The sequence below is a fragment of the Salvelinus alpinus genome, chromosome 16 (genome assembly GCF_045679555.1).
Source record: "Salvelinus alpinus chromosome 16, SLU_Salpinus.1, whole genome shotgun sequence".
NCBI lineage: Eukaryota > Metazoa > Chordata > Actinopteri > Salmoniformes > Salmonidae > Salvelinus > Salvelinus alpinus.
The window spans coordinates 1861460-1888794 of record NC_092101.1 but is presented as its reverse complement, the minus strand read 5'-3'; the positions used below and the strand labels follow the sequence as shown (position 1 = coordinate 1888794).

General features: G+C 41.0%; 1 protein-coding gene across 3 annotated transcripts in view; it reads right to left on the bottom strand.

The window, feature by feature from the left end:
• Positions 1-671: 671 nt before the first annotated feature.
• The window catches only part of LOC139540655 (afadin- and alpha-actinin-binding protein-like), a 46412-nt gene continuing 19748 nt past the window's right edge, over positions 672-27335 (bottom strand). Inside the window, exons 3-14 of one of the 3 annotated variants that reach the window (XM_071344474.1) lie at positions 20855-21027; positions 20494-20697; positions 20161-20271; positions 19903-20038; positions 19687-19762; positions 13693-13873; positions 7230-7374; positions 6602-6732; positions 2322-2495; positions 2075-2192; positions 1690-1840; positions 672-1419 (exon numbers count right to left, since the gene is read on the bottom strand). In XM_071344474.1, coding sequence (XP_071200575.1) covers positions 1284-1419; positions 1690-1840; positions 2075-2192; positions 2322-2495; positions 6602-6732; positions 7230-7374; positions 13693-13873; positions 19687-19762; positions 19903-20038; positions 20161-20271; positions 20494-20697; positions 20855-21027 — 1736 coding nt within the window. In that variant the 3' untranslated portion in view covers positions 672-1283. Of the gene's footprint in view, positions 1420-1689; positions 1841-2074; positions 2193-2321; positions 2496-6601; positions 6733-7229; positions 7375-13692; positions 13874-19686; positions 19763-19902; positions 20039-20160; positions 20272-20493; positions 20698-20854; positions 21028-27335 lie in introns of those variants that run through there. The other 2 variants (XM_071344475.1, XM_071344476.1) reach the window with 2 other exon arrangements.

The window sequence follows — 27335 nt, the reverse complement described above, 5'->3', positions numbered from 1 at the left end:
ACATTATTACTGTACCTCTCAATCCCAGAATGTCACATGAATCCTGAGTCTGAAGCTGGAGAAGCAGGTGATTGTTGATGGCAAAGCCTGTTAAGCCTGTCCTGCACTGTCTGCCTCCCAGTGAGGACCACCTACACAATTCCACTGCCTGCCAGTCAGTGAATCTAGAACGGACAACTGTTTTACTGAAGACACCATACTGTATGTGATGTATTCAATAAATACTGATTTCTTACTTTCTTTCCTTCCTATTACAGATTCCAACCTGAACCGCTCTGAAGGTCTGAGCAGCATCTATGATGAGTGTGGACCTGAGGGAGAAGGCAGAAGCCCATGTGGCCTGTTGCTCCTCTGAGCAGTGTGCTTAGAGCTCTGGTGGAGCAGATACTATGTAACCTTTCTAACAGAAAATACATAATTTCACATCAATGAGATCTTGACCATTCAAATTGTAATAAATCCAACTGTGCATTCAAAGATGGTCTCTGATACATTATAGCCCCCTAACAACAGCAATTTAATGGCAATCACTTTTCATGGTGAATTGTAAAATACGAAATCAATGCAGAAAACACTTTCAAAGTGATATTTGCAGTTATAAAGTTAATCCGCCTCGCTGTGACTGTTCCGTGCGCTGCATCTACAACAATAAACACAATAGCCTTGAGAAATATTGTTTTGAGCAATATTGTTTTGTCATCGTCACAATCACTTCAAGGGGAAAGACACCGTTTAAATGTATTTATGAAATTTACAGAACTAATATATCTTATTGCCTTTGGTGTATCAGCAGCATCGAAATAAAAGTACATTCTAAGATGCTATCAAATATTTAAGGGGGAAACAATGTTGACCATGATAAATACATTACTCTGTCTGACAGAGTGCCTACGTATAAACATTCAACTTTATAAAACTACATGACCTTAACAAAAAGGTAATACAACAAAGACATTTGAAATGAAATATATACAAAACGACATCTACAAACACCAACATTACATTAAAAACCAGACTAATTTGTCCCTGTCATTTACAATGAGCCACTCAGCAGCAAAGATATTACGGCTCTATCAAAACACAGACAGGGGCCTCGTCTGTCCGGGTCCTTTTTGTCTGGTTAAATAATATATTTTTATTTTATTAAGTTCTACAAACAAGAACTAAATATGTTTGGCGTTTCCATTTAAGTGTGTCTGACTACCTTTGATACTACACTTGATATTGAATGGTTTAAGAGCATGGATTGTCATGGGAAAAGACCAAGGTGTCTATCCCTGTGTTTAAATGGAGCCGTTTCTATCTCCCGTGAATGTGTATGCTCTGCGATTTGCTCCTCCATTCGTGTGTCGGAGCTGGGCAGGAACGTCACCATTGCGAAGGATGCTGGAGTCTTGCTTTGGGTGGTTTGTGCTCGGGCTGGAAAGAACATTTTACACAGCATTACAGCTTCATCCCCATCGAGAGGAAAGTCTTGAATTCTTGACATTATAGTTATTTAGCTAGCAGTTCCCCTAAACAAGAGCAACAAACAGTCAAGTGCATACAGAGGACATCTATCTACATACGTACGAGACGGTTCCTTCAATTGATTTAAGCTCTGCTTTGTTAGTTTTCCTTTTGCAATTGTGTTGAGTGCTGCACTGTATTGTGTACCTGTTGTGAATATCTATATCATGTGTAGGGTACCTTTTTTCTGGGATAAGGCGGTGTGTGCGATACAGATCTGCCGTGGATGGCGTCTTCGCTGGGGAGGCTCTGGATGTGGAGAAAGCCGTGTGGGATAGTGATTTATTTAACTTTGTTGGAGTCGACACAGGCCTAACCTCTGACTCAGCCCCTGGCAAAAGATATTAAATGAGTCATGATGTGTCAACAACCATACACAACACAGTTTTCAACAATTCCACCAACGTGCCCTACAGTAGACTTTCTCTCTTTTGGGAATTTCGGTGCAGGTCGCTTTATGAAGTGTTCAGAGACAAATGCTTTCTATTTGATTTGACTGATATGAAGGAAGAGCCATGTCCTCCAGCTTAGTGCTGATGGTATTCAGGAGGAGCTAATTACTTACATACTGATAAGGCACTTTGAGACTTTGACATCTGTGGTTTCATTTGGTCTCCAAATGGAGTCAAGTTTAAAAACTGATGTTTGAGCCATGTGGCGCGGTCCTCCTCAAATGCTTTTCTCTGCAGGACAAAGGTTTGAATATTAGCCTGAATAATTCACTTTGAAATAAAATAATTCATCAAATTGCAAGTCATCAAATTTCCAAGTTATCTGCCCTCTTGTACCCTCTCTGAACAGACTCTCTGTACCTCGTGGCTCAGTCTTATGGCTGCCTCTGTGAAGTTCCTCCTTTCCGCCTCAAAGTTCTTCCGTTTTTCTTCGAAGGACTTCCAATCCTCCTTGAGGCGCTCCTTCTCCTTCTGCATGTAGCAGTCGTTGAGCAGCGAGGCTGTCTCATCGTCACATGGGAAGTTCAGCTGCTGCTGTGAGAACAGAACACACAGAGCAGTGGAGACTGAGGATTAGGAGGGAGAATTACTGACAACTGATTATTACTGACAACTGAGGTAGCAGTTTGTGACCTTGGGACTATAATGTTCTATCGGTGCAAAGCATAGTTCTGAGATATTAAAGCATCAATGTTTTCACATCCCAGATCTGTTTTGTAGTGGATTCTTCTTTCATAACCCATAAAGGTCCTAAAGTTGCAGAGTATAAAAATCCTGAGATATTTGTAAATTCCAGACTCACATTAAGCATCTCCAATCCAAAATTAAATCTAGAATCAGCTTCCTATTTCGCAACACGCCTCCTTCACTTACGCTGATAAACATACCCTCGTAAAACTGACTATCCTACCGATCCTTGACTTCGGGCGATGCCATTTACAAAACAGCCTCCAACACTACTCAGAAAATTGGATGTAGTCTATCACAGTGCCATCCGTTTTGTCACCAAAGTCCCATATACTACCCACCACTGCGACCTGTATGCTCTCGTTGGCTGGCCCTTGCTTCATATTTGTCGCCAAACACACTGGCTCCAGGTCATCTATAAGTCTTTGCTAGGTAAAGCCCCGCCTTATCTCAGCTCACTGGTCACCATAGCAACACCCACCCGTAGCACGCGCACCAGCAGGTACATTTCACTGGTCATCCCCAAAGCCAACTCCTCTTTGGCCGCCTTTCCTTCCAGTTCTCTGCTGCCAATGACTGGAACGAATTACAAAAATCACTGAAGCTAGAGACTTATATCTCCCTCACTAACTTGAAGCATCAGCTGTCAGAGCAGCTTACCGATCATTGCACCCGTACATAGCCCATCTGTAAATAGCCCACCCAACTACCTCATCCCTATATTGTTATTTATTTTTGCTCTTTTGCACCCCAGTATCTCTACTTAACCTCTCTTGGGTAGGGGGCAGTATTTTCACGTCCGGATCAAAAGTGTGCCCAAAGTAAACTGCCTGTTACTCAGGCCCAGAAGCTAGGATATGCATATAATTAGTAGATTTGGATAGAAAACACACTAAAGTTTCTAAAACTGTTATAATAATGTCTGTGAGTATAACATAACTGATATGGCAGGCGAAACCCCGAGGACAAACCATCCACCCCCCAAAAAATTCAGCCTACCACTATTTTCAATGGCTGTCACTTTTATTATAAGGCGAAGTCCTCCCAGATTACAGTTCCTAGGGCTTCCACTAGATGTCAACAGTCTTTAGAAAGAGTTTCAGGCTGGTTTTTGGAAAAATGAGCCAGAAATTGTAGTTTTTCTAGGTGGCTCCCATTTTGGCTGTAGTGTTTCCAAGCGCGTAAATGAGAGCGCGTTCTTTGGCATTTTCCTCCGGTAAAGACAATAATGATTCTCCGCCTTAAAGTTGATTGTTTATTTACGTATTAGGGTACCTGAGGTTTGATTATAAACATTGTTTGACTTCTTTGGAAAAGTTTATTAGTAACGTTTGTGATTCATTTTGTATGCATTTTGATGGAGGGAAACTAAGTGAATAACTGACTGAGTTTTTATACATATAATGGACATTATCATTTGTGATGTAACTGGGACCTTTTGGAGTGCCAACAGAAGAAGATCATCAAAAGGTGAGGCATTTATTATATCGCTGTTTCTGACTTTCGTTTTGCACCTGCCTGGTTGAAATATGTTTTTCATGGTTTTGTATGCGGGGCGCTGTCCTCAGATGATCGCATGGTGTGCTTTCGCCGTAAAGCCTTATTGAAATCTGACACAGCGGCTGGATTAACAAGAAGTTAAGCTTTATTTTGATGTATTACACTTGTGATTTTATGAAAGTTAAATATGTATATTTCTGTACCGTCCCACAAGAAGTTAAACATCATCATCTGCACATCTATCACTGCAGTGTTAATGCTATTGTAATTATTTCGCCACTATGGCCTATTTATTGCCTTACCTCCCTAATCTTATTACATTTGCACACACTGTATATAGATTTTTTCTATTGTGTTATTGACTGTACGTTTGTTTATCCAATGTGTAACTTTGTGTTGTTTTTGTCGCACTGCTTTGCTTTATCTTGGCCAGGTCGCAGTTGTAAATGAGAACTTGTTTTCAACTGGCCTACCTGGTTATGGATAGGGGGCAGCATTTTCACGTTTGGATGAAAAGCATGCCCAGAGTAAACGGCCTGCTACTCAGTCCCAGTTACTAATATATGCATATTATAGTAGATTTGGATAGAAAACACTCTGACTTTTCTAAAACTGTTTGAATAATGTCTGTGAGTATAACAGAACTCATATGGCAGGCAAAAACCTGAGACAAAATCCAACCAGGAAGTGTGAAATCTGAGGTTTGTAGTTTTTTAACTCAGCCCCTATTGAATATACAGTGGGATATGGGTCATCTTGCACTTCCCAAGGCTTCCACTAGATGTCAACAGTCTTTAGAACCTTGTCTGATGCCTCTACTGTGAGGTGGGGCCGAATGAGAGGGGTATGAGTCAGAGGTCTGCCAGCAGCCACGAGCTGACCATGCGCGTTCACATGAGAGGTAGCTCCCGTTCCATTTGATTTTCTGAGGAATTCTCCGGTTGGAACATTATTGAAGATTTATGATAAAAACATCCTAAAGATTGATTCTATACATCGTTTGATTTGATTCTACGACCAGTAATATAACTTTTTGGAATTTTCATCCGACATTTCCGCTGGACTTGCCTCGTGAGTTTCGATTTGTTTACTAAACGCCCTAACAAAAGGAGGAATTTGGACATAAATTATGGACTTTATGGAACAAATCAAACATTTATTGTGGAACTGGGATTCCTGGGAGTGCATTCTGATGAAGATCATCAAAGGTAAGTGAATATTTATAATGCTATTTCTGACTTATGTTGACTCCAACATGGCGGATATATTCTTGGGTTGTGAATGTCTCTGAGCGCCATACTCAGATTATTGCATGGTTTGCTTTTTCCATAATAAAAAAATAAAATCTGACACAGCGGTTGCATTAAGGAGAAGTATATCTTTAAATCTGTGAATAACACTTGTTTCTTTTATTAATGTTTACTATGAGTATTTCTGTGATTTGATGTGGCTCTGTGCAAATTCACGGGATGTTTTGGAGGCAAAGCCAAATGTAAACTGAGGTTTTTGGATATAAATATGAACTTGATCGAACAAAACATACATGTATTGTGTAACATGTTGTCCCGGGAGTGTCATCTGATGAAGAATATCAAAGGTTAGTGATTAATTTTATCAATATTTCTGCTTTTTGTGACTCCTCTCTTTGCTTGGAAAATCGCTGTATGCTTTCTGTGACTAGTTGCTGACCTAACATACTGATATGTTCTGCTTTCGCCGAAAAGCTTTTTTGAAATCGGACAATGTGGTTGGATTAACGAGAATTGTATCTTTAAAATGGTGCCTAATACTTGTATGTTTGAGAAAATTAAATTATGAGATTTCTGTTGATTGAATTTGGCGCCCTGCAATTTCATTGGCTGTTGGCAAGGGGTTCCGCTAGAGGGAACAGGGTTCCGAACAACATAATTTACTTTAAGATTTCTGACAAGTGTTTTTTTTTTGCTTTCCGTGCCATTATTACTGACTAGACACGACCATAATAGAAGGAGATAGCAAAGACGTGTTCTGATTGGTCCGTTTGTATTTGTTCAGGCTTGTGATTGGATTGCAGACAGAACCTCATAGCGCTAAGTTCAAATGGGTTTATGCAGATAAAACTTTCTAGTTTATCATTTTTTTCCCACTTAAAATGCACTCTTTCTAAAATCTAACTTCACAGACATATGAAGACATCTAAAAGATCAATTATATGTGAACTCATTTTTGACAAAAATGTCAAATAGAACCTTATAGTCCCAAGATCTCGAGTTGTTAATAAGTATTTTCCATTTACTTTAATGTCTATGCTGATAGATCAATCTATTGAGGCAATAGGTAGACAGATTTACAGGTCTGCTAGAAAGAGGTAGATAAGACACTGTAGGTGTAATAGCCAGATGAATTCAAAACAAACAAGGCTGAATAAGTATTGAACTGAAGCAGCATCATAGAGAAGAGAGTTCGGCGTATACCTGCAGGAGCTGCTGCTGCGTGTGGATGAAGTCTTTATACTGCTGGATCTCCAGTTTCAGCCTGTCCATCTCCTCTTCATGGACCTCTTTGGGGATGGCGCTCATGTTAGCTCTCTCCCCCACCAAGGACGCTGGACAGGAATCACGGCACAACTTTACCAGTGATTCTGAGATGGTTTATTGTTCATGATTACGGCAATAATAGGTTTAACTAATGGATAAAAAAAAATGAAGGTCTGGGTTTGAAAAATATAGAAATAAAAAACAGCTTCTCCCCAAAGAACCAGTAGAGGTGTCTGTTGGTTCGTGTTTCAGACAGTGGCTACCACTTTTATTTGACTCTTTTCATTTGATTTGGCTGATAACAGAGTAAAGTGACCACCCATCAACTGACATTACTTATAGCAAGTGATTTGTTTCACTGTTCAGTTGAGCTTTAAGTGGACATTTAATCAACTCAAAGTCCGGTAGTCGTTCATGTAATTTATAACAAAACTATAATACCACAGACAATAAAACTGAGCATCCTGAGTGACCTCTTACTCCGGTGGTAAGCAAACGAGGCTAACAAAACCTCAAAAGTGGCTGCCCTTTAGGGATGATGCGAGTAGTATGTGACAAAGAATACCTTGGCTGTCCAGTCTCTCCACGTGGCTCTTTAGTCTCCTCCACTGCTGGCGAATGCTATTGGTGAGCTGTTCCCTAGCATGCTCACAGGACAGCTCCAGGCTCTCTCTACTTGAGTCACACACCTCATCCTCCTCTGAGCTGGCCTGTTGCAGAGAGATGTCGTGACAACAGGCAGACCATTAATTGGTTAATTTAATTAATTAAGCAGTCACCTTTATATAGTGTGGTATTTTTGTGTGCAGATGGTTTTAAAACTATGCCAGAGTAATTTCAGTTGTGAACTAAGCAATATTTTTTTATTCCCAGCATTACAAATAGAGGCAACAGCGCGTATTCATTTGACCTCAGTCAAAGGAAGACTAGTTCTGATGGATACATAGATTGACAAACCACATACAGGGCATTCGGAAAGTATTCAGACCCCTTTTTTATGTTACAGCATGATTCTAAAATTGAAAAAATAGTTTTCCTCATCATTTACATAAGTATTCAGACCCTTTGCTATGATACTCGAAATTGAGCTCAGTTGCATCTAGGGTTGCAAAGGGTAAGAAACTTTACGGTAAATTTCCAGAATTTTTCGGGGAATTTCCCATGGGAAGTTAAGCCCCGGAATTTGGGGAATTTTGCTTAAATTCATCAAAAAGTTTGCTTATAACAGTGAACCTTTTTTGTGGGATACATTTAGCTAGCTTGCTGTTGCTAGCTAATTTGTCCTGGGATATAAACATTGAGTTGTTATTTTACCTGAAATGCACAAGGACCTCTACTCTGACAATTAATCCACACATAAAACAGCCAACCGAATCGTTTCTAGTCATCTCTCCTCCTTCCAGGCTTTTTCATCTTTGAACTTATATGGTGATCGCATCTAAACTTTCATTGTATTACCACGACAACCGGCAACAAAGTTCATATTTCAATCACCCAAGTGGGTATAACCAATGAGGAGATGGGAGAGGCTGGACTTTCAGCGCGATCTGCGTCAGAAATAGGAATTACTTCCATCTTGGCGTCGCAGACACTCGTTGGCGTGCGCGAGCAGTGTGGGTGCAATAATTGAAGAACATGGATTTCTAAATTTATTTTGCGACGCTCGCGCACGCGACGTGTTCGGTCTGGTCAGCATGTAAGGCAATTCTAGGACTTGTGGCATATTTTGGGTAAACTATCCCCAATTCAATGGAATTGCAACCCTCTCCATGCACAGTACAGATTCATTTTCCAATGGCTTCCTCAAGCTGTGACCAGGCTTTAGACATAGTTTCAAGCTTTTATTTCGAAAAATTAGCGAGATTTTTCAAAACGTGTCAGGTGTCCTTTGATTAGTTCCTGCGTGCGAGAGATGTAGCTCGACATTTTCTTTCTCTGTAGTATTGAATAGGTTACCGTCCGGTTGAAATATTATCGATTATGTATGTTAAAAACAAGGATTGATTATAAAAAACGTTTGACATGTTTCTACAAACATTACGGATACTTTTTGGAATTTACGTCTGCCTTTCAGGACCGGAACGAGCCTGTGGTTTTCTGAACATAACGCGCAAACCAAATGGCGGTTTTTGGTTATAAAACTAATCTTTATCGAACAAAAATAACATTTATTGTGTAACTGGGAGTCTCGTGAATGCAAACATCCGAAGATTATCAAAGGTAAGCGATACATTTTATTGCTTTTCTGACTTTCGTGACCAAGCTAATTTGAGGCTAGCTGTTCTTACTGTTTTGTCTAGTGATTGATAAACTCACAAACGCTTGGATTGCTTTCGCTGTAAAGCATATTTTCAAAATCTGACACAATAGGTGGATTAACAACAAGCTAAACTGTGTTTTGGTATATTTCACTTGTGATTTCATGATTATAAATATTTTTAGTATTATTTTTGAATTTGGCGCTCTGCAATTCAGCAGTTGTTTACGAAAATGATCCCGCTGAAGGGATCCGTGCGGCAAGAAGTTAAATAATTTCTAATTTCCGATAGTTAGTTTTTGCTTGCTTGAGCCTATTAACTGAGGAGTGTTAATTCACCTGTTTCCATACATGTTTCACTTTAAAACATTTCTCTTACAAAGGAGTTGTTTAATCTAACTGTTTAACTATTTATCTGTACATGGAATTGTATTTGTTATTTTTAAAAACAAATTTTCCATTTTTTTTTACAGGAATATGCCACGGGTAATATCTGATGTGTGGAGACATTTCATTGCAGCTAATGCAGAAGGAAAAGCTGTATACATTTGCAAATACTGTGCCGAATCAGATGTGAAGAACGCAACAAAGATGCAGAATCATCTGGCGAAGTGCATAAAGTTCCCTCAGCGCTCACAACAAGCAATCTAGAATAGAAGTAGAGGGACTTTTGTCAGAGGTGAAAATGATGAATCAGACACCTTATCGATAGCAACAGCTCATGGTCCTCCTGGAATCAAAAGTTTTTTGACTCAATGGAGGAACGTATTCAGAGAAATGCTGATGAATGTCTTGCTTGAGCTGTTCACCTGGTTCACCTCTGATGCTCACAGGAAATGTGTATTGGAAGAGATTTCTGAATGTTCTTCCCCCAGCACACACCACTCCAACCAGACATGCTGTATCTACTCATATGCTGGATGCAGAGTTCAACAGATTTCAAGTGAAGGTCAAGCAAATCAAACCATCTCTGATGGGTGGTAAACTGTTCGTGGGCAAGGATTAATTAACTACATCTCCACCCCTCAACCAGTATTCTACAAGAGCACAGACACAAGGGACAACAGACACACCGTTCTCTACATTGCAGACCACAGAAGGTATTTGCACTGGTGACAGACAATGCGGCGAACATGAAGGCTGATTGGTCTAAAGTGGAGGAGTCCTACCCTCACATCACACCCATTGGCTGTGCTGCTCATGCATTGAATCTGCTCCTCAAGGACATCATGGCACTGAAAACAGTGGATACGCTCTACAAGAGAGTCAAGGAAATGGTTCGGTATGTGAAGGGTCATCAAGTTATAGCAGCAATCTACCTCACCAAGCAAAGTGAGAAGAATAAGAGCACCACATTGAAGCAGCCCAGCAACACCCATGGGGGGAGAGGAGGGGTTGTCATCATGTTTGACAGTCTACTGTAGGGGAAGGAGTCTCTCCAAGAAATGGCCATATCACAGTCTGCTGATATGGACAGGCCCACCAAGAGGATCCTCCTGGATGATGTATTTTGGGAGAGAGTGGTAAGCAGCCTGAAACCTAGAGAGGTAGCCATTGCACGGATTGAGGGAGACAATGCCATTCTGTCTGATGTTAAGACTCTGCTTGCAGATGTAAGATAAGAAATCTGTACTGTACTGCCCTGCCCACTTCACTGTTGCTCACTGTTGAGGCAGCATGGTAGCCTAGTGGTTAGAGCGTTGGACTAATAACCGAAAGTTGCAAGATCGAATCCCCGAGCTGACTTCTGACTTGCCTAGTTAAATAAAATGAAAAAAGCAGAGGAAACTGCAGTTCTAAAATACAACAAAAAGCATGAAGACTTCTGCCTGAAGCCCATACACGCCACAGCGTACATGTTGGACCCCAAGTATGCTGGCAAGAGCATCCTGTCTGGTGAAGAGATCAATGGTGTCATCACTACTGTGTCTTGCCAACTTGGCCTGGATGAGGCCAAGGTTCTTGGCAGTCTGGTGAGGGCTTTGGGATGGAAATGCAATATGGCAGTCGTGCCAACATATCTCATCAGCCACCTGGTGGAAGGGACTTTGTGGATCTGAGGCTCTGTTGCCTCAATCATCCTCCAAATCCCGGCAACATCAGCCACCTCAGAGTGCAACTGGTCCTTGTTTGGGAACACACACAAAATCATGCAACAGGCTGACCAATACAAGGTTGAAAAATTGGTGGCCATCTGGGCATATTTGAGCCTTTTTGAACCTGACAACAAGCCATCCTCAACAAGGTTGGAAAGTGACAGTGAAGATGAGGCCTCAGAGTCTGATGTTCAAGAGGTGGACATTGAGGAGGTCCAGGGAGAAGACATGGAGGCCTGAGAGGAAGACAGCCAAAGCTTTAGTTTCTAGACTATCATTTTACAGATGTATGTTGAAAATGTTTTTGGGAGATGCGATGGATCATTGGGGATCATTCAATATTCCCTTTCTTTTGTTGTTCAGTGAAATCATCCCATGCGAAGAGTCAACTCATTTAATTAAAGTTCAATTCGTAACAATTATTATTTATTTTTTTCTATGGGAAGGATTTAATCATTTGCAATTATGTCTACTTATGATACGGTAAAAGGTTTATGTTTCTGTCTCCATATGATATGGTAAAAATATCCAATGCAAAAAAATCTACATTTAAATGGTATTAATATAAATGTGCATATATTCCTGTTAATTCCCATATATTGCCGTTAATTCCCACGGAAAGTTTCCACCCCTGAATATTCCCTAAAATGTGCATTGGTCATCCTTGAGATGTTTCTACAATTTGATTGTAGTCCATCTGTGGTAATTTCAATTGATTGGACATAATTTGGAAAGGCACACACCTATCTATATAAGGTCCCACAGTATGACAGTGCATGTCAGATAAAAAACCAAGCCATGGGGTCGAAGGAATTGTCCGTAAAGCTCTGAGACAGGATTGTGTCGAGGTACAGTTCTGGGGAAGGGTACAAAAGTATTTCTGCAGCATTGAAGGTCCCCAAGAACACAGTGGCCTCCATCATTCTTAAATGGATGAATTTTGGAACCGCCAAGACTCTTCCTAGCGCGGACCACCCATCCAAACCCGAGCAATCAGGGGAGAAGGGCCTTGGTCAGGGAGGTGACCAAGAACCCGATGGTCACTCTGATAGAGCGCCAGAGTTGGGAGAACCTTAAAAAACCCTGCAGCACTCTACCAATCAGGCCTTTACAGTAGTGGCCAGATGGAAGCCACTCCTCTGTAAAAGGCACATGACAGCCCGCTTGGAGTTTGCCAAAAGGCACCTAAAGGACTCTCAGACCATGAGAAACAAGATTCTCTGGTCTGATGAAACCAAGGTTGAACACTTTGGCCTGAATGCCAAGCGTTGAGTCTGGAGGAAACCAGGCACCGCTCATCACGTGGCCAATACCATCCCTACGGGTGAAGCATGGTGGTGGCAGCATCATGCTGTGGGGATGTTTTTCAGAGGCAGGGACTGGGAGACTAGTCAGGATCGAGGGAAAGATGAACGGAGCAAAGTACAGAGAGATCCTTGATGAAAACCTCCTCCAGAGCGCTCAGGACCTCAGACTGGGGTGAAGGTTCACCTTCCAACAGGACAACAACCCTAAGCCCACAGCCAAGACAATGCAGGAGTGGTTTCAGAACAAGTCTCTGAATGTCCTTAAGTGGCCCAGCCAGAGTCCGGACTTGAACATCTCTGGAGAAACCTGAAAATAGCTGTGCAGCGACACTCCCATCCAATCTGACGAAGCTTGAGAGCATCTGCAGAGAGGAATGGGAGAAACTCCCCAAATACAGGTGTGAAAAGCTGATTGAGTCATACCCAAGAAGACTCAAGGTTGTAATCGCTGCCAAAGGTGCTTCAACAAAGTACTGAGTAAAGGGTCTGAATACTTACGTAAATGTGATATTTCAATCTTGTATTTGTAATAAATTTGCAAAAATGTCAAAAAAACTATTTTTGCTTTGTCATTATGGGATATTGTGTGTAGATTGATGAGGGGAAAACACATTTAATCAATTTTAGAATAAGGCTGTAATGTAACAAAATGTGGAAAAAGTCAAGGGGTCTGAATACTTTCCGAATGCACTGTATACCTAACACAAATGCCTTGCTTTGGCAGAGCTTAACAAGCAACACAAATCAAACACATCAAACCAATCAAATGCCTTGCTTGGGCGGCCATGAACACACAGCACTCCTACAATGGGCATGTGGGGGCAGGGTATTTGGTTACAAATATTTTGGGGGTTGAAATTATGTGGAAACAACATTGATTCAATCCGTTCTTGCCACGTGGGTATTGGGCAAAACATAATCCAAAACATAACAAAAACAAACTGCAAATGCATCCAACGAGTTTGTTCAGTCATAAGCTTGATGTCGTCATTGCATGCAAGGAAAATGGGACCAAATACTAAACTTTTGACTACTTTAATACCCTATAAGTGAATTTGCCCAAATACTTATGACTTCACATAGGGGGACTAGATACCTAAAGTGCTTCATTTCGAAATGGTAAATCAGATGTGTGAAAATACCCTCAAATAAATAGGTGACATTCTGTACTGTTGCCTCAAATGAAACATTTGATTTCAAATCCAAAATGCGGGAGTATAGAGCCAAATGAAAAATGTTAGATTCGAGACAATTTAAAAATGTTATCCTCACTGTCCACATACATATGGAGGGGACTGTAGATACCAAATACACCATCCGGTACAGCATATTGGGTACCCATGACAAAGACAATACTACTAGACAAACCTGTTCTAGACTGTCATCATGCTTCTTGCCACTTTGGCTAGGTTTCCTGGGGCTCAAAATGGTGATCATATCCATTTTCATCTGCTGTAATACGTTCTTTAACTCTGCATTCTCCATCAATAGGTGCTTGTGGCGACTGTCGTAGTCGTTCAGTAGAGTCTTATACATCTCTCCCTCATGTCTGAAAAATAAAGAAATTCACCCGTGTTTAGTCTTTTCTCAGTGCATGTGATGATGGGGGCTTCTGAGTGGCACAGGGGTCTAAGGCACTGCATCTCAGTGGCCCAGAGTCGTCTGGGTTTGGCCGGTGTCAACCGTCACTGCAAATAAGAATTTGCTCTTAACTGACTTGCCTAGTTAAATAAAGGTTAAATAAATGATATATATATATATACACATAGAGTTGAAGTCGGAAGTTTACATACACTTAGGTTGGAGTCATTAAAACTCGTTTTTCAACCACCATACATTTCTTGTTAACAAACAATAGTTTTGGCAAGTCGGTTAAGACATCTACTTTGTGCATGACACAAGTAATTTTTCCAACAATTGTTTACAGACAGATTATTTCACTTATAATACACCGTATCACAATTCCAGTGGGTCAGAAGTTTACATACATTAAGTTGACTGTGCCTTTAAAACAGCTTGGAAAATTCCAGAAAATTACGCTTTAGAAGCTTCTGATAGGCTAATTGACATCATTTGGGTCAACTGGAGGTGTACTTGAGGATGTATTTCAAGGCCTACCTTTAAACTCAAACTTTGCTTGACATCATGGGAAAATCAAAAGAAATCAGCCAAGACCTCAGAAAAAAGTCTGGTTCATCCTTGGGAGCAATTTCCAAACACCTGAAGGTACCATGTTCATCTGTCTAAACAATAGTCTGCAAGTAAAAACATCATGGGACCACGCAGCCGTCATACCGCTCAGGAAGGAGACGAGTTCCCTCTCCTAGAGATGAACGTACTTTGGTGCAAAAAGTGCAAATCCATCCCAAAACAACAGCAAAGGACCTTGTGAAGATGCTGGAGGACCCAGGTACAAAAGTATCTACATCCACAGTAAAACGAGTCCTATATCGACATAACCTGAAAGGCCGCTCAGCGAGGAAGAAGCCGCTGCTCCAAAACCGCCATAAAAAAGCCAGACTACGGTTTGCAACTGCACATGGGGACAAAGATCGTACTTTTTGGAGAAATGTCCTCTGGTCTGATGAAACAAAAATAGAACTGTTTGGCCATAATGACCATCGTTATGTTTGGAGGAAAAAGGGGGAGGCTTGCAAGCTGAAGAACACCATCCCAACCGTGAAGCATGGGGGTGGCAGCATCATGTTGTGGGGTTGCTTTGCTGCAGGAGGGACTGGTGCACTTCACAAAATAGAAGCCATTATGAGGAAGGAAAATTTTGCTTGCAAAACGGCTTAAGGACAACAAAGTCAAGGTATTGTAGTGGCCATCACAAAGCCCTGACCTAAATCCTATAGAACATTTGTGGGCAGAACTGAAAAAGTGTGTGCGAGCATGGAGGCCTGCAAACCTGACTCAGTTACACCAGCTCTGTCAGGAGGAATGTGCCAAAATTCACCCAACTTATTGCGGGAAGCTTGTGGAAGGCTACCCAAAACGTTTAACCCAAGTTAAACAATTTAAAGGCAATGCTACCAAATACTAATTGAGTGTATGTAAACTTTTGACCCACTGGGAATGTGATGAAATAAATAAAAGCTGAAATAAATGATTCTCTCTACTATTATTCTGACATTTCACATTCTTAAAATAAAGTGGTGATCCTAACTGACCTAAAACAGGGAATTTTTACTAGGATTAAATGTCAGGAATTGTGAAAAACTGAGTTTAAATGTATTTGGCTAAGGTGTATGTAAACTTCCGACTTCAACTGTATCTATATATACACTGCTCAAAAAAATAGAGGGAACACATAAACAACACAATGTAACTCCAAGTCAATCACACTTCTGTGAAATCAAACTGTCCACTTAGGAAGCAACACTGATTGACAATAAATGTCACATGCTGTTGTGCAAATGGAATAGACAAAAGGTGGAAATTATAGGCAATTAGCAAGACACCCCCAATAAAGGAGTGGTTCTGCAGGTGGTGACCACAGACCACTTCTCAGTTCCTATGCTTCCTCACTGATGTTTTGGTCACTTTTGAATGCTGGCGGTGCTTTCACTCTAGTGGTAGGATGAGACGGAGTCTACAACCCACACAAGTGGCTCAGGTAGTGCAGCTCATCCAGGATGGCACATCAATGCGAGCTGTGGCAAGAAGGTTTGCTGTGTCTGTCAGCGTAGTGTCCAGAGCATGGAGGCGCTACCAGGAGACAGGCCAGTACATCAGGAGACGTGGAGGAGGCCGTAGGAGGGCAACAACCCAGCAGCAGGACCGCTACCTCCGCCTTTGTGGAAGGAGGAGCACTGCCAGAGCCCTGCAAAATGACCTCCAGCAGGCCACAAATGTGCATGTGTCAGCATATGGTCTCACAAGGGGTCTGAGGATCTCATCTCGGTACCTATTGGCAGTCAGGCTACCTCTGGCGAGCACATGGAGGGCTGTGCAGCCCCACAAAGAAATGACACCCCACACCATGACTGACCCACCACCAAACCGGTCATGCTGGAGGATGTTGCAGGCAGCAGAACGTTCTCCACGGCGTCTCCAGACTCTGTCACGTCTGTCACATTTGCTCATGTGCTCAGTGTGAACCTGCTTTCATCTGTGAAGAGCACAGGGCGCCAGTGGCGAATTTGCCAATCTTGGTGTTCTCTGGTAAATGCCAAACGTCCTGCACGGTGTTGGGCTGTAAGCACAACCCCCACCTGTGGACGTCGGGCCCACATACCACCCTCATGGAGTCTGCTTCTGACCGTTTGAGCAGACACATGCACATTTGTGGCCTGCTGGAGGTCATTTTGCAGGGCTCTGGCAGTGCTCCTCCTTGCACAAAGGCGGAGGTAGCGGTCCTGCTGCTGGGTTGTTGCCCTCCTACGGCCTCCTCCACGTCTCCTGATGTACTGGCCTGTCTCCTGGTAGCGCCTCCATGCTCTGGACACTACGCTGACAGACACAGCAAACCTTCTTGCCACAGCTCGCATTGATGTGCCATCCTGGATGAGCTGCACTACCTGAACCACTTGTGTGGGTTGTAGACTCCGTCTCATGCTACCACTAGAGTGAAAGCACCGCCAGCATTCAAAAGTGACCAAAACATCAGCCAGGAAGCATAGGAACTGAGAAGTGGTCTGTGGTCACCACCTGCAGAACCACTCCTTTATTGGGGGTGTCTTGCTAATTGCCTATAATTTCCACCTTTTGTCTATTCCATTTGCACAACAGGATGTGACATTTATTGTCAATCAGTGTTGCTTCCTAAGTGGACAGTTTGATTTCACAGAAGTGTGATTGACTTGGAGTTACATTGTGTTGTTTAAGTGTTCCCTTTATTTTTTGAGCAGTGTATATACAGTGGGGCAAAAAAGTATTTAGTCAGTCACCAATTGTGCAAGTTCTCCCACTTAAAAAGATGAGAGGCCTGTAATTTTCATCATAGGTACACTTCAACTATGACAGTGGCTTCGTAAGAAGCATTTCAAGGTCCTGGAGTGGCCTAGCCAGTCTACAGATCTCAACTCCATAGTAAATCTTTGGTGGGAGTTGAAAGTCCGTGTTGCAGCAACAGCCCCAAAACATCACTGCTCTAGAGGAGATCTGCATGGAGGAATGGGCCAAAATACCAGCAACAGTGTGTGAAAACCTTGTGAAGACTTACAGAAAACGTTTGACCTCTGTCATTGCAAACAAAGGGTATATAACAAAGTATTGAGAAACTTTTGTTATTGACCAAATACTTATTTTCCACCATAATTTGCAAATAAATTCATAAAAAATCCTACAATGTGATTTTCTGGACTTTTTCCCCTCATTTTGTCTGTCATAGTTGAAGTGTACCTATGATGAAAATTACAGGCCTCTCTCATCTTTTTAAGTGGGAGAACTTGCACAATTGGTGGCTGACTAAATACTTTTTTGCCCCACTGTATCTATATATGGCAGTTTCAATAAGATTTACATCTTGAAGCATATTGAAGGTTTCTACACACTATCCCAGATCCTATACTTAAAATGCTACACAAGATAAGCTAACAATCACAAACCAAGCAATAGCTTCTTGTGTATTGGGACAGCGACAGATTTTTTGTTTTGTTTTGGCACTGTAGTCCAGCACTTTGGATTTGAAATGTTACAATAACTGAGGTTAAAGTGCAGACTATCAGCTTTAATTTGAGGTTATTTTCATCCAAATCGGGTGAACCATTTAGAAATTACAGCACTTTTTGTACATAGTCCCCCCATTTTAGGGGACCAAAAGTATTGTGACAAATTCACTTATGTGTTTTAAAGTAGTAAAAAGTTAAGTATTTGGTACCATATTCATAGCACGCAATGACTACTTCAAGCTTGTGCCCAATAGAAATGAATGGTAAATAATGGAGTGTGTGATTTTGCAGTCACTTTTATTGTAAATAAGAATAGAATATATTTTTAAACACTTCCACAATAATGATTACGGATAATCCTGAATGAGTCGTGAATAATGATGAGTGAGAAAGTTAGACACACAATTATACCCCCAAGACATGCTAACCTCTCACCATTACAATTACAGTGGTTAGCATTTTTGGGAGGGTATGATGCATGTGTCTAACTTTCTTACTCATCATTATTCACGACTCATTCAGGATTATCCGTAATTATGGCAGCATCCACATTAATGTAGATGTGTTTAGAAACATAATCTACTCTTATTTACAATAAAGGTGACTCCAAAATGACAATACATTATTTACCATTCATTTCCGTTGGGCACAAAATAATCTGGAACACAAAAAAAAAAAATGCAAACCAATCAAACAAATGTGTTGAGTCACAAGCTTGATGCACTTTAACACACATAAGTGCATTTGTCACAATACTTTTGGTCCCCTAAAATGGGGGGAATATGTACAGAAAGCGCTAATTTGGTAGAAAATAACCTCAAACTAAAGCCGACAGTCTGCACTTTAACCTCATTGTCAAATCCAAAGTGCTGGAGTACAGAGCAAAAACAACAAACACTGTCCCTGTCCCAATACTTTTGGAGCTCACTGTAGATGGAAGTAACTGGTAATGTCATGAGTGCCAGTATGAGACAAAAAAACACAACATGTAAAGTGTTGGTCCCATGTTTCATGAGCTGAAATAAAAGATCACAGAAATGTTCCATATGTACAAAAAGCTTATGTCTCTCATATTTTCTGCAAATTTTTGTTTATATCCCTGTTAGTGAGCATTTCTCCGTTGCCAAGATATGCCACACCTGTCAGGTGGATGGACTATCAAGAAGCCGATTAAACAGCATGATCATTACACAGGTGCACCTTATGCTGGGGACAATAAAATGCCACTCTAAAATGTGCCATTTTGTCACATAACACAATGCCACAAATGTCTCAGGATTTGAGGGAGTGTGCAATTGGCATGCTGACTGCAGGAATGTTCCCAGAGTTGTTGCCAGATAATTTTATGTTAATTTCTCTACCATAAGCGGCCTCCAACATTGTTTTAGAGAACTAGGCAGTACGTCCAACCTTGCTCACAACCGCAGACCACGTGTAACTATGCCAACCCAGGACCTCCACATCCGGCTTCTTCACCTGCGGGATCGTCTGAAACCAGTCACCCGGACAACTGATGAAACTGATGTGTATTTCTGTCTGTAATAAAGCCCTTTTGTTGGAAAAAACTTGTTTTGATTGGCTGGGCCTGGCTCCCAAGTGGGTGGGCCTATATCCTCCCAGGCTCACCCGTGGCTGCGCCCTTGCCCAGTCACGTAAAATTCATAGATTAGGGTCTAATGAATTTATTTAAATTGACTGATTTTAAATGATTACATAATTTATATTTTGGTTCAGTATACATAGTTACCGGGCCTCAGTCTTCCCAGTTTTCCAAAGGCTTCTCTTCCCATCCGATCTTCCCACGTAGTTCAAAACTTCAAGTGCTAGAATAGAGAAATTACACATAGGTCAACTTCCATCACAGTATCAACTGTATGATACATAGCATTTGGTGAAAAGGGAAATATTAACGTATTAAATAAAAAATGGTGATCAGAAGATGACGCATAACTTGAATGATTACTTTGTTTCTTATCCTTTTTGTCGATCAGAAGCTGATTCAGGCGCTCCTTTAGTTTGCCGAACTCCCTTTCTTTCCTCTTCATGTCATGATTGTACTGAGTGGCACGGCTCGCTATGACGCTCTGAAGTTTCTGTACCTGGCAAGAAAACAATACAAGTAGGCCATTACATGATAATCCTTTTTAGGAATAAATAGACTGGACTGGTACTAGATATTCTAATCTTATCTCAAGTTTCCATATAAATCAACCAAGCGTACCTCTTCTTTTTCATTTTTCAGGCAGTTATGTAAGCTCTTCACTTTCAGCTGTAGCTGACGTTCTCTCTCAAGAAGTCCAGTGTTTTCCCTCTTGGAGAGTTCAAGTTGATCCTATAAGGATTCATATAAAAAACAAATACATAAAAGAAAACAGTGGGTTTAATTACAAAGCTAGAATTCATAATAAAACTACATGACCACACTTTGTGTTAGATGTTTGCGTAAGGGTAAATCACGTTTGAACAGCAAATGATGTGCACAGACAGTGACTAAGAGAATAAATAAAGGACAATAAACTAAGAGGGTTAGCGAGTGAGTACGTCAAGGCCAAACCTTCAGTCTAGTGTTGCTGAGCTGCAGATAGTCCATGTTGCTGTTAGACTTGACCTGCTCCACTTCAATGTCCTCCACTGTCTGCAGGCACCGGCGGTGCAGCTGGAGCAGGTTGTACACGTTGTTCAGCACGGCCACCAGATTCAGTTCAGGACCGTTGTTAGACTCTGTGCAAAGCAATGGAAAGCCCAGAGAGGATACCTCCTGCAGAGGCAAATCAGGGATGGGATCAGACATGCAGCTTAGCGGTTAGCTACTGGCATCTAACACATGAAAGCAAGCATGAACCCAGCAGGCAACACTGGTTGCAATGACATCATTGTGACATCGTTTATGAATTAAAACATTTGAGGTCTCTTACCCGATTGATGTATGAGATACATTCTGACACATTGTCCTCTGTACAGAAGGCACTTATTGTAGGCATGTTGTAGGGGTTTCTGGTCATTGGCAGAGCGAGCACTGATGATTGGCTGTACTGCCTCAGAGAAGACATTCTGTATCTTGAAGAGCTGCAGGAAGTGTCCTTGATTTCTGTGCAGGAATAATAGGACAAAAGGATTGTCATTACTAGTGTTAGGTCAAAATCAATTAATTGCAAACTGCCTTTCAAAGTGGACAGAGAATAGAATCCTCATGTATGTGATTCAAAGAAGCGCAGCCATCTTGCTTTAGTGTTGAAATGAAAATGTCCAATGAAAATGATTGCAGGAGGTCAAGCCATCCAACCACAAAACTGTTAAGATACATTATGTTGGAGTGAATGGAGAATTTCACTATTTAGGACCCTAATCTGTATTTTTTATGTAAATGGCATGTTAGAGAAGCATGCAGAAATTTTGGGGGGAATTTCACTTGGTTTTGAAAAAAACTTACCCCACCAGCAATTGACATCCTCAGCCTCATTCCAGAGCATCCAAAAACATGAACAAAGGCTCTATTGCTCCAGTATAGTCTTTAGATGTTGTACACATGGAATTGTGTCATACCGAACATTATAATCCATTTTGTTGAACTCGAGCGATAATTTACAGCTCAAGCATATTGGCTACCATGCATGTACTTCCTCGTTCCAATTCCTCTCGCTACTGCGAGTGTATAAATAGGGGGCGCGCTACTGGCACAGATACAGTACTAGGTACCTAGCTAGCTACGTTGACAGTCACTCATGAGATCAGCCAGGCGATGAAAACGGGACAGAGGTAGTTTTTGTTAGGTCAATTGCTGAATATTGTTGAAAATAGTTTGCAGATGTGAAATCCCAACATGTGACAACGCAATGAGAAAACACAGTCCGATAACTTCTCACGGACTTCCTTTGGACCCAGATTTACTGAGGCTTTGGTTAGTTGTCCTGCAAAGATGCATAAACACTCCCATCTAAAGACTGGATCTACGGTTTTGTAGTGAGCATTTCTCTGGTGACGACCTCTGAAAACCACAACCAACAAGAAAAATCATTGGTAAAAAAAAAATATATATTTGAAGAAAACAACTATACTGTTAGGTTCTAATTTTCAGAGTAAATAACTCACGGACACTAGAGAAGCTTAACCAAGTTTAATTCTCCCCAAAGGGTCGATACATCTGTAATTCAGACACATACATGGCTTCCCCCGTGGTGGTAATCATACCCCACTTTGTGTGGAGTCTCCTCCTTATCGCTAAACATTGCATCATTCTTGCTAAGCAAGAAATTAGTTATAAATGAACAAACAATGATAACGAAAATGAATAAATAAAAAATAAATAAAACATGATTATAAATTAACGAACAATGATAAAAAAAAACATTCACCACCGTGAGGTTTACAAACTCAGAGACTTATGGCCTGTTCTATGATCACACCATACACAATCATATTTCCATCTCTAATCACACAACACAATGACATTTCAGCTGAATCTGCTGTCTTGTTCCATGTCAGTTGGAGCGGCTTTTTGTTTCTCCACTCTCTCCTTCTGGTTCCTAAGAGAGTGATAGCACAAGACTTGGAAAGCAACAAAAACACACACAAAACATAACAGTATTAACTTGTTTGGGATAGGGGGCAGCATTTTCACTTTTGGATGAATTGCGTGCCCAGAGTGAACTGCCTCCTACTCAGCCTCAGATGCTAATATATGCATATTATTATTAGTATTGGATAGAAAACATTCTGAAGTTTCTAAAACTGTTTGAATCATGTCTGTGAGTATAACAGAACTCATATGGCAGGCACAAACCTGAGAAAAGATCCAAACAGGAAGTGGAAAATCTGAGGTTTGTAGTTTTTGAACTCACCCCAATCGAATACACTTTGGGATATGGGTATTTTTTCACTTCCTAAGGCTTCCACTAGATGTCAACCGTTTTTAGAACGTGGTTTCAGGCTGCTCATGTGAAGGGGGTCCAGATGCGAGATGTTTTACTAAGGGGTCTGCCTACAGCCTCGTTCTCAGTCACGCGCTTTTACTTGAGAGGTTTCTCTTGTTCCAGTGCTTTTCTACAGACAATAGAATTCTCAGTTTGGAACAATATTGAACATTTATGATAAAAACATCCTAAAGATTGATTCTATACTTAGTTTGACAAGTTTCTTCGACCTGTAATATAACTTTTTGAACGTTTCATCCGAATGGACCAGATCGCTTTTTTGGATTGTTTACCAAACGCCCTAACAAAAGAAGCTATTGGACATAAATGGACATAAATGATGGACATTATCGAACAAAACAAGCATTTATTGTGGAACTGCGATTCCTGGGAGTGCATTCTGATGAAGATCATCAAAGGTAAGTGAATTTTTATAATTTTCTTTATGAATAATGTTGACTACCCAACATGGCAGATATTTCTCTGGCTGGTTTGGGCTCTGAGCGCCGTTCTCAGATTATGCTTTTTCCGTAAGGTTTTTTGAAATCTGACACAGCGGTTGCATTAAGGAGAAGTGTATCTAAAGTTTCATGTATAATAGCTGTATTTTCATCAACATTTATTATGAGTATTTCTGTGAATTCATGTGGCTCTCTGCAATATCACTGCATGTTTTGGAACTACTGAATCTAACACGCCAATGTAAAATAAGATTTTTGGATATAAATATGAACTTTACCGAACAAAACATCCATGTATTGTGTAACATGAAGTCCTATGAGTGTCATCTGATGAAGATCATCAAAGGTTAGTGATTCATTTTATCTCTATTTGTGCTTTTTGTGACTCCTCTCTTTGGCGGGAAAAATGGCTGGGTTTATCTGTGACTTGGTGGTGACCTAACATAATCGTTTGTGGAGCTTTTGCTGTAAAGCATTTTTTAAATCAGACACTGTGGCTGGATTAACAATAATTTTATCTTTAAAATGGTGCCTAATACTTGTATGTTTGAGAAATTTGATTTATGAGATTTCTGTTGTTTTGAATTTAGCGCCCTGCAATTGTATTGGCTGTTGGCGAGGGGTTCCGCTAGCGGAACGGGGAACTCCAGTCCTAGACAGGTTAACAATGTGATAAGCTATGCATTATTATATATGCATGAAAACCAAAGACTGAGACCATGACAATTCCCACTCTCTCTTCACCTGACTCTATGCCTCCAGGATGCTTTTCAGCTGGATTCCACAAAAATGAAATCCCTAAAAAGCCTCCTCATGCTTTCACCCAGTCTTCCCTTTTCGGACCCAGGTTCCGAGAGGTGTTCCCAAGCCATGTCCTTTTCACTTTGTTCCCCATCTCCTCCATTGCAACAATCCTACATCCTCTTGAGGTAACTCAGCACTATATATGCTTTCACATCAATGCCTTCAACATGTTGTTTAGAGTACAATTACCCCAACATCTATCCTCTTTCATATGATGCATAAACCAAGAAAGCAGCTAACCCAACCCAAACTATGATGTTTAAAGTAGCTCCCAGACCCAACCCATCTGCATGTCTTACAGTGGAATCTAGTCTCGCTCTCTCTCGCTTTCGCTCCATTTCCTTTGTCATGGTGTCTTCAAGCTCACCCATTATGCAGCTGGACCTCACTTCACGTGAGAACAATGCACCCACCAAGGAGAGACATGACAATCTTTACCGCTGCAGATGCTGTAAGGAGTACTGTGTGTGGACCAAACCAATGCTGTACCAACCCCCCCGCCTGGTGTATCTTGATGTACACTCAATCTCCAGAATTCAGCCGTGCCCTTGGTTATCTCTGCTTTCACCTGAGGATATACACACTGCAACACGTGGGTCATTTCCTGACAACATAGACTCTCCTCTTATGGCACGATCCCTAATTTGTGACATTTGAATAACAGCCTCCACTGTACTCCCATCGGTCTCCCAGTTACCAAGCCATGTGGCATAAGTCCTCATAAACTGATATCCCAACAATGCTACTAAAGTAACCCCTGCTGCTATTAACATGGCCCATGCCTATAGCCTCCTTCAATTTTACACTACTGCTGCTCTCTGTTCATCATATGTGCATAGTCACTTTAACCATATCTACATACTACCTCAATCAGCCTGACTAACCGGTGTCTGTATGTAGCCTCGCTACTTTTATAGCATCACTACTGTATATAGCCTGTCTTTTTTACTGTTGTTTTATTTCTTTACTTACCAATTGTTCCCCGAACACCTTTTTTGCACTATTGGTTAGAGCCTGTAAGTAAGCATTTCACATTTCACCTGTTGTATTCGGCGCACGTGACAAATAAACTTTGATTTGATTTGGAATTCATCTGTCAAGTGTTCGCCGGCTGTTAGAAATTGGGAAAAAATATTAATTCGTCGGGAAGAATATCCAACCTAACAAAACTCTGAGTCACAGGTTTCTTGAACGTTTACCATAGTGTGTGAAATGCTACCACTATCTCTTCTACTCTCACCATGATCTGGGTATGTGTAATGTTCAATTAAATCCCCATATTGTGTACAGTCCTCCCTCTCCTATGAGCTATCTCCTGTAACAATATACAGTCTCTGGGGATGATACTCCTCTATCATTCCATCTAACCCATAACACACTAGTTACTACTCCTAACCTTTTTATTGCCGGTAATAACTGTTCTCATTAGATACCCCCTTTGTCCCCGTTTTCCTGTTACGTTGGCCTGGTAATGAAAGATCAGTATCTCAAATCATCCTTAGTCTAAATTGTTCACAGTGTGTAGATCCCCCCCTTCTCCCGGCACTTATCATTCTAGCGTGTCTTTTTCAGATATCGTTTACAGTTCATCTTCCCAACGGCACATGTAACTCTTGCCTGTCCCTTTTGATGGCCCTTGATAATGCCCCGATTTCAATATCCAAGTAGATACATCCGTTTCTCCCACGTACACGAGTCTCTCACCTGAGCTGTTCTCTCTCTCCACGCTCACTCCACACGCACTCTCATCACTCCTCCCCGCATCCCGGTTTATGTCTCGGACTCAGATAGAAGTGTTAAAAGTCAGTGTCGCATTGCACGCCTTTGTCTTCTTTCTTCAGCCGGTTAGGGAGGGTTTTGAGGTTCACATACACACACTGTTTGTGGTTAAATTATTCCTACCATCCATTAAGACACGATCTGACGTCACCTTCCATGATAACTCCCTTATTCTACTGACGACCTCTCGCAAGAGTTACCAGATCACGAAGTTAGCACCCTAACCCCTCGAAGAATCCCACACTCCAGTATCCCAATCTGGTGAAATTTGTATTGAAACAAAAACACAAAATGAAATCAGCAATACACATATCACAATCCATTTGAAGTAACTGTCATCCCTTATTAACCTATATTTTCCCTTCAATATGCATCTTTAGTCAAAGACCAGGACCTCAGGGAACTGGTCATTTTCCCATCCGAACATGTGACTCAAAAACAACATGTTAAATCAAAAGTAAACTAATTCAAATAACTAATCAACTTAGAATTACAACTCTTTATAACTCCCTACGGAAATAATAATAGTCTCATAAAGTAATGGCACAATTTGAAAAGAGACTGGTGTTCCTCATTCATTTTATAATTAAATCCCCCTTGTTCTGATCATTTCTAGTGGAGATGATCAGGCCTCACCAGGAAGTCTGGATACAAGGCATTTGACCCCATTAAAATATTTCCTCTCCCTTTCTTTCCCTGTCCTTCAGAACCCATTTAAATACCTTTCAAAACATTCCCATCCTTCAACATACCCAATTTAAAACTTAATTGAAAAGACCCCATCCAAAATTAATCCCACAGTATACTTAAAACTGCAGAATATCACTAACTGCCCCCCCACAGTCTCTGGGGACCATCCAACGAAAAATCATGAAACCCCCTCTTTTGGAAAAGAGAGAGTGTGCATTTCGTTAGCATTCACTATGCTACATTTTAATCAGCAATCCAAAAGTATTAATTACTCCTATCATTAAATAGGAGTTAATGACTCTCTGAGGTCATTAAAGATCCCATGGCACTTATCGTAAGAGTAGGGGTGTTAACCCCGGTGTCCTGGCTAAATTCCCAATCTGGCCCTCAAACCATCATGGTCACCTAATAATCCCCAGTTTACAATTGGCTCATTCATCCCCCTCCTCTCCCCTGTAACTATTCCCCAGGTCGTTGCTGCAAATGAGAACGTGTTCTCAGTCAACTTACCTGGTAAAATAACGGTAAAATAAAAAAAAAATTAAAAAAAATGTTTGTTTCAATCCACCACAATGTTCATGAACTAAAAAAAAAAAAAATCTGTTAATTGTAGGTTTAGTACCTCCTTTGCTAATTCCTTGTTACCAACCCTACATATATTCTAGAAATCTATTTCAGAATAAGACGACATAAAAAAAATTAAAAAAAATAAAAAAGATTTACGTTTTAACACATAAAATGTCTCATGATAT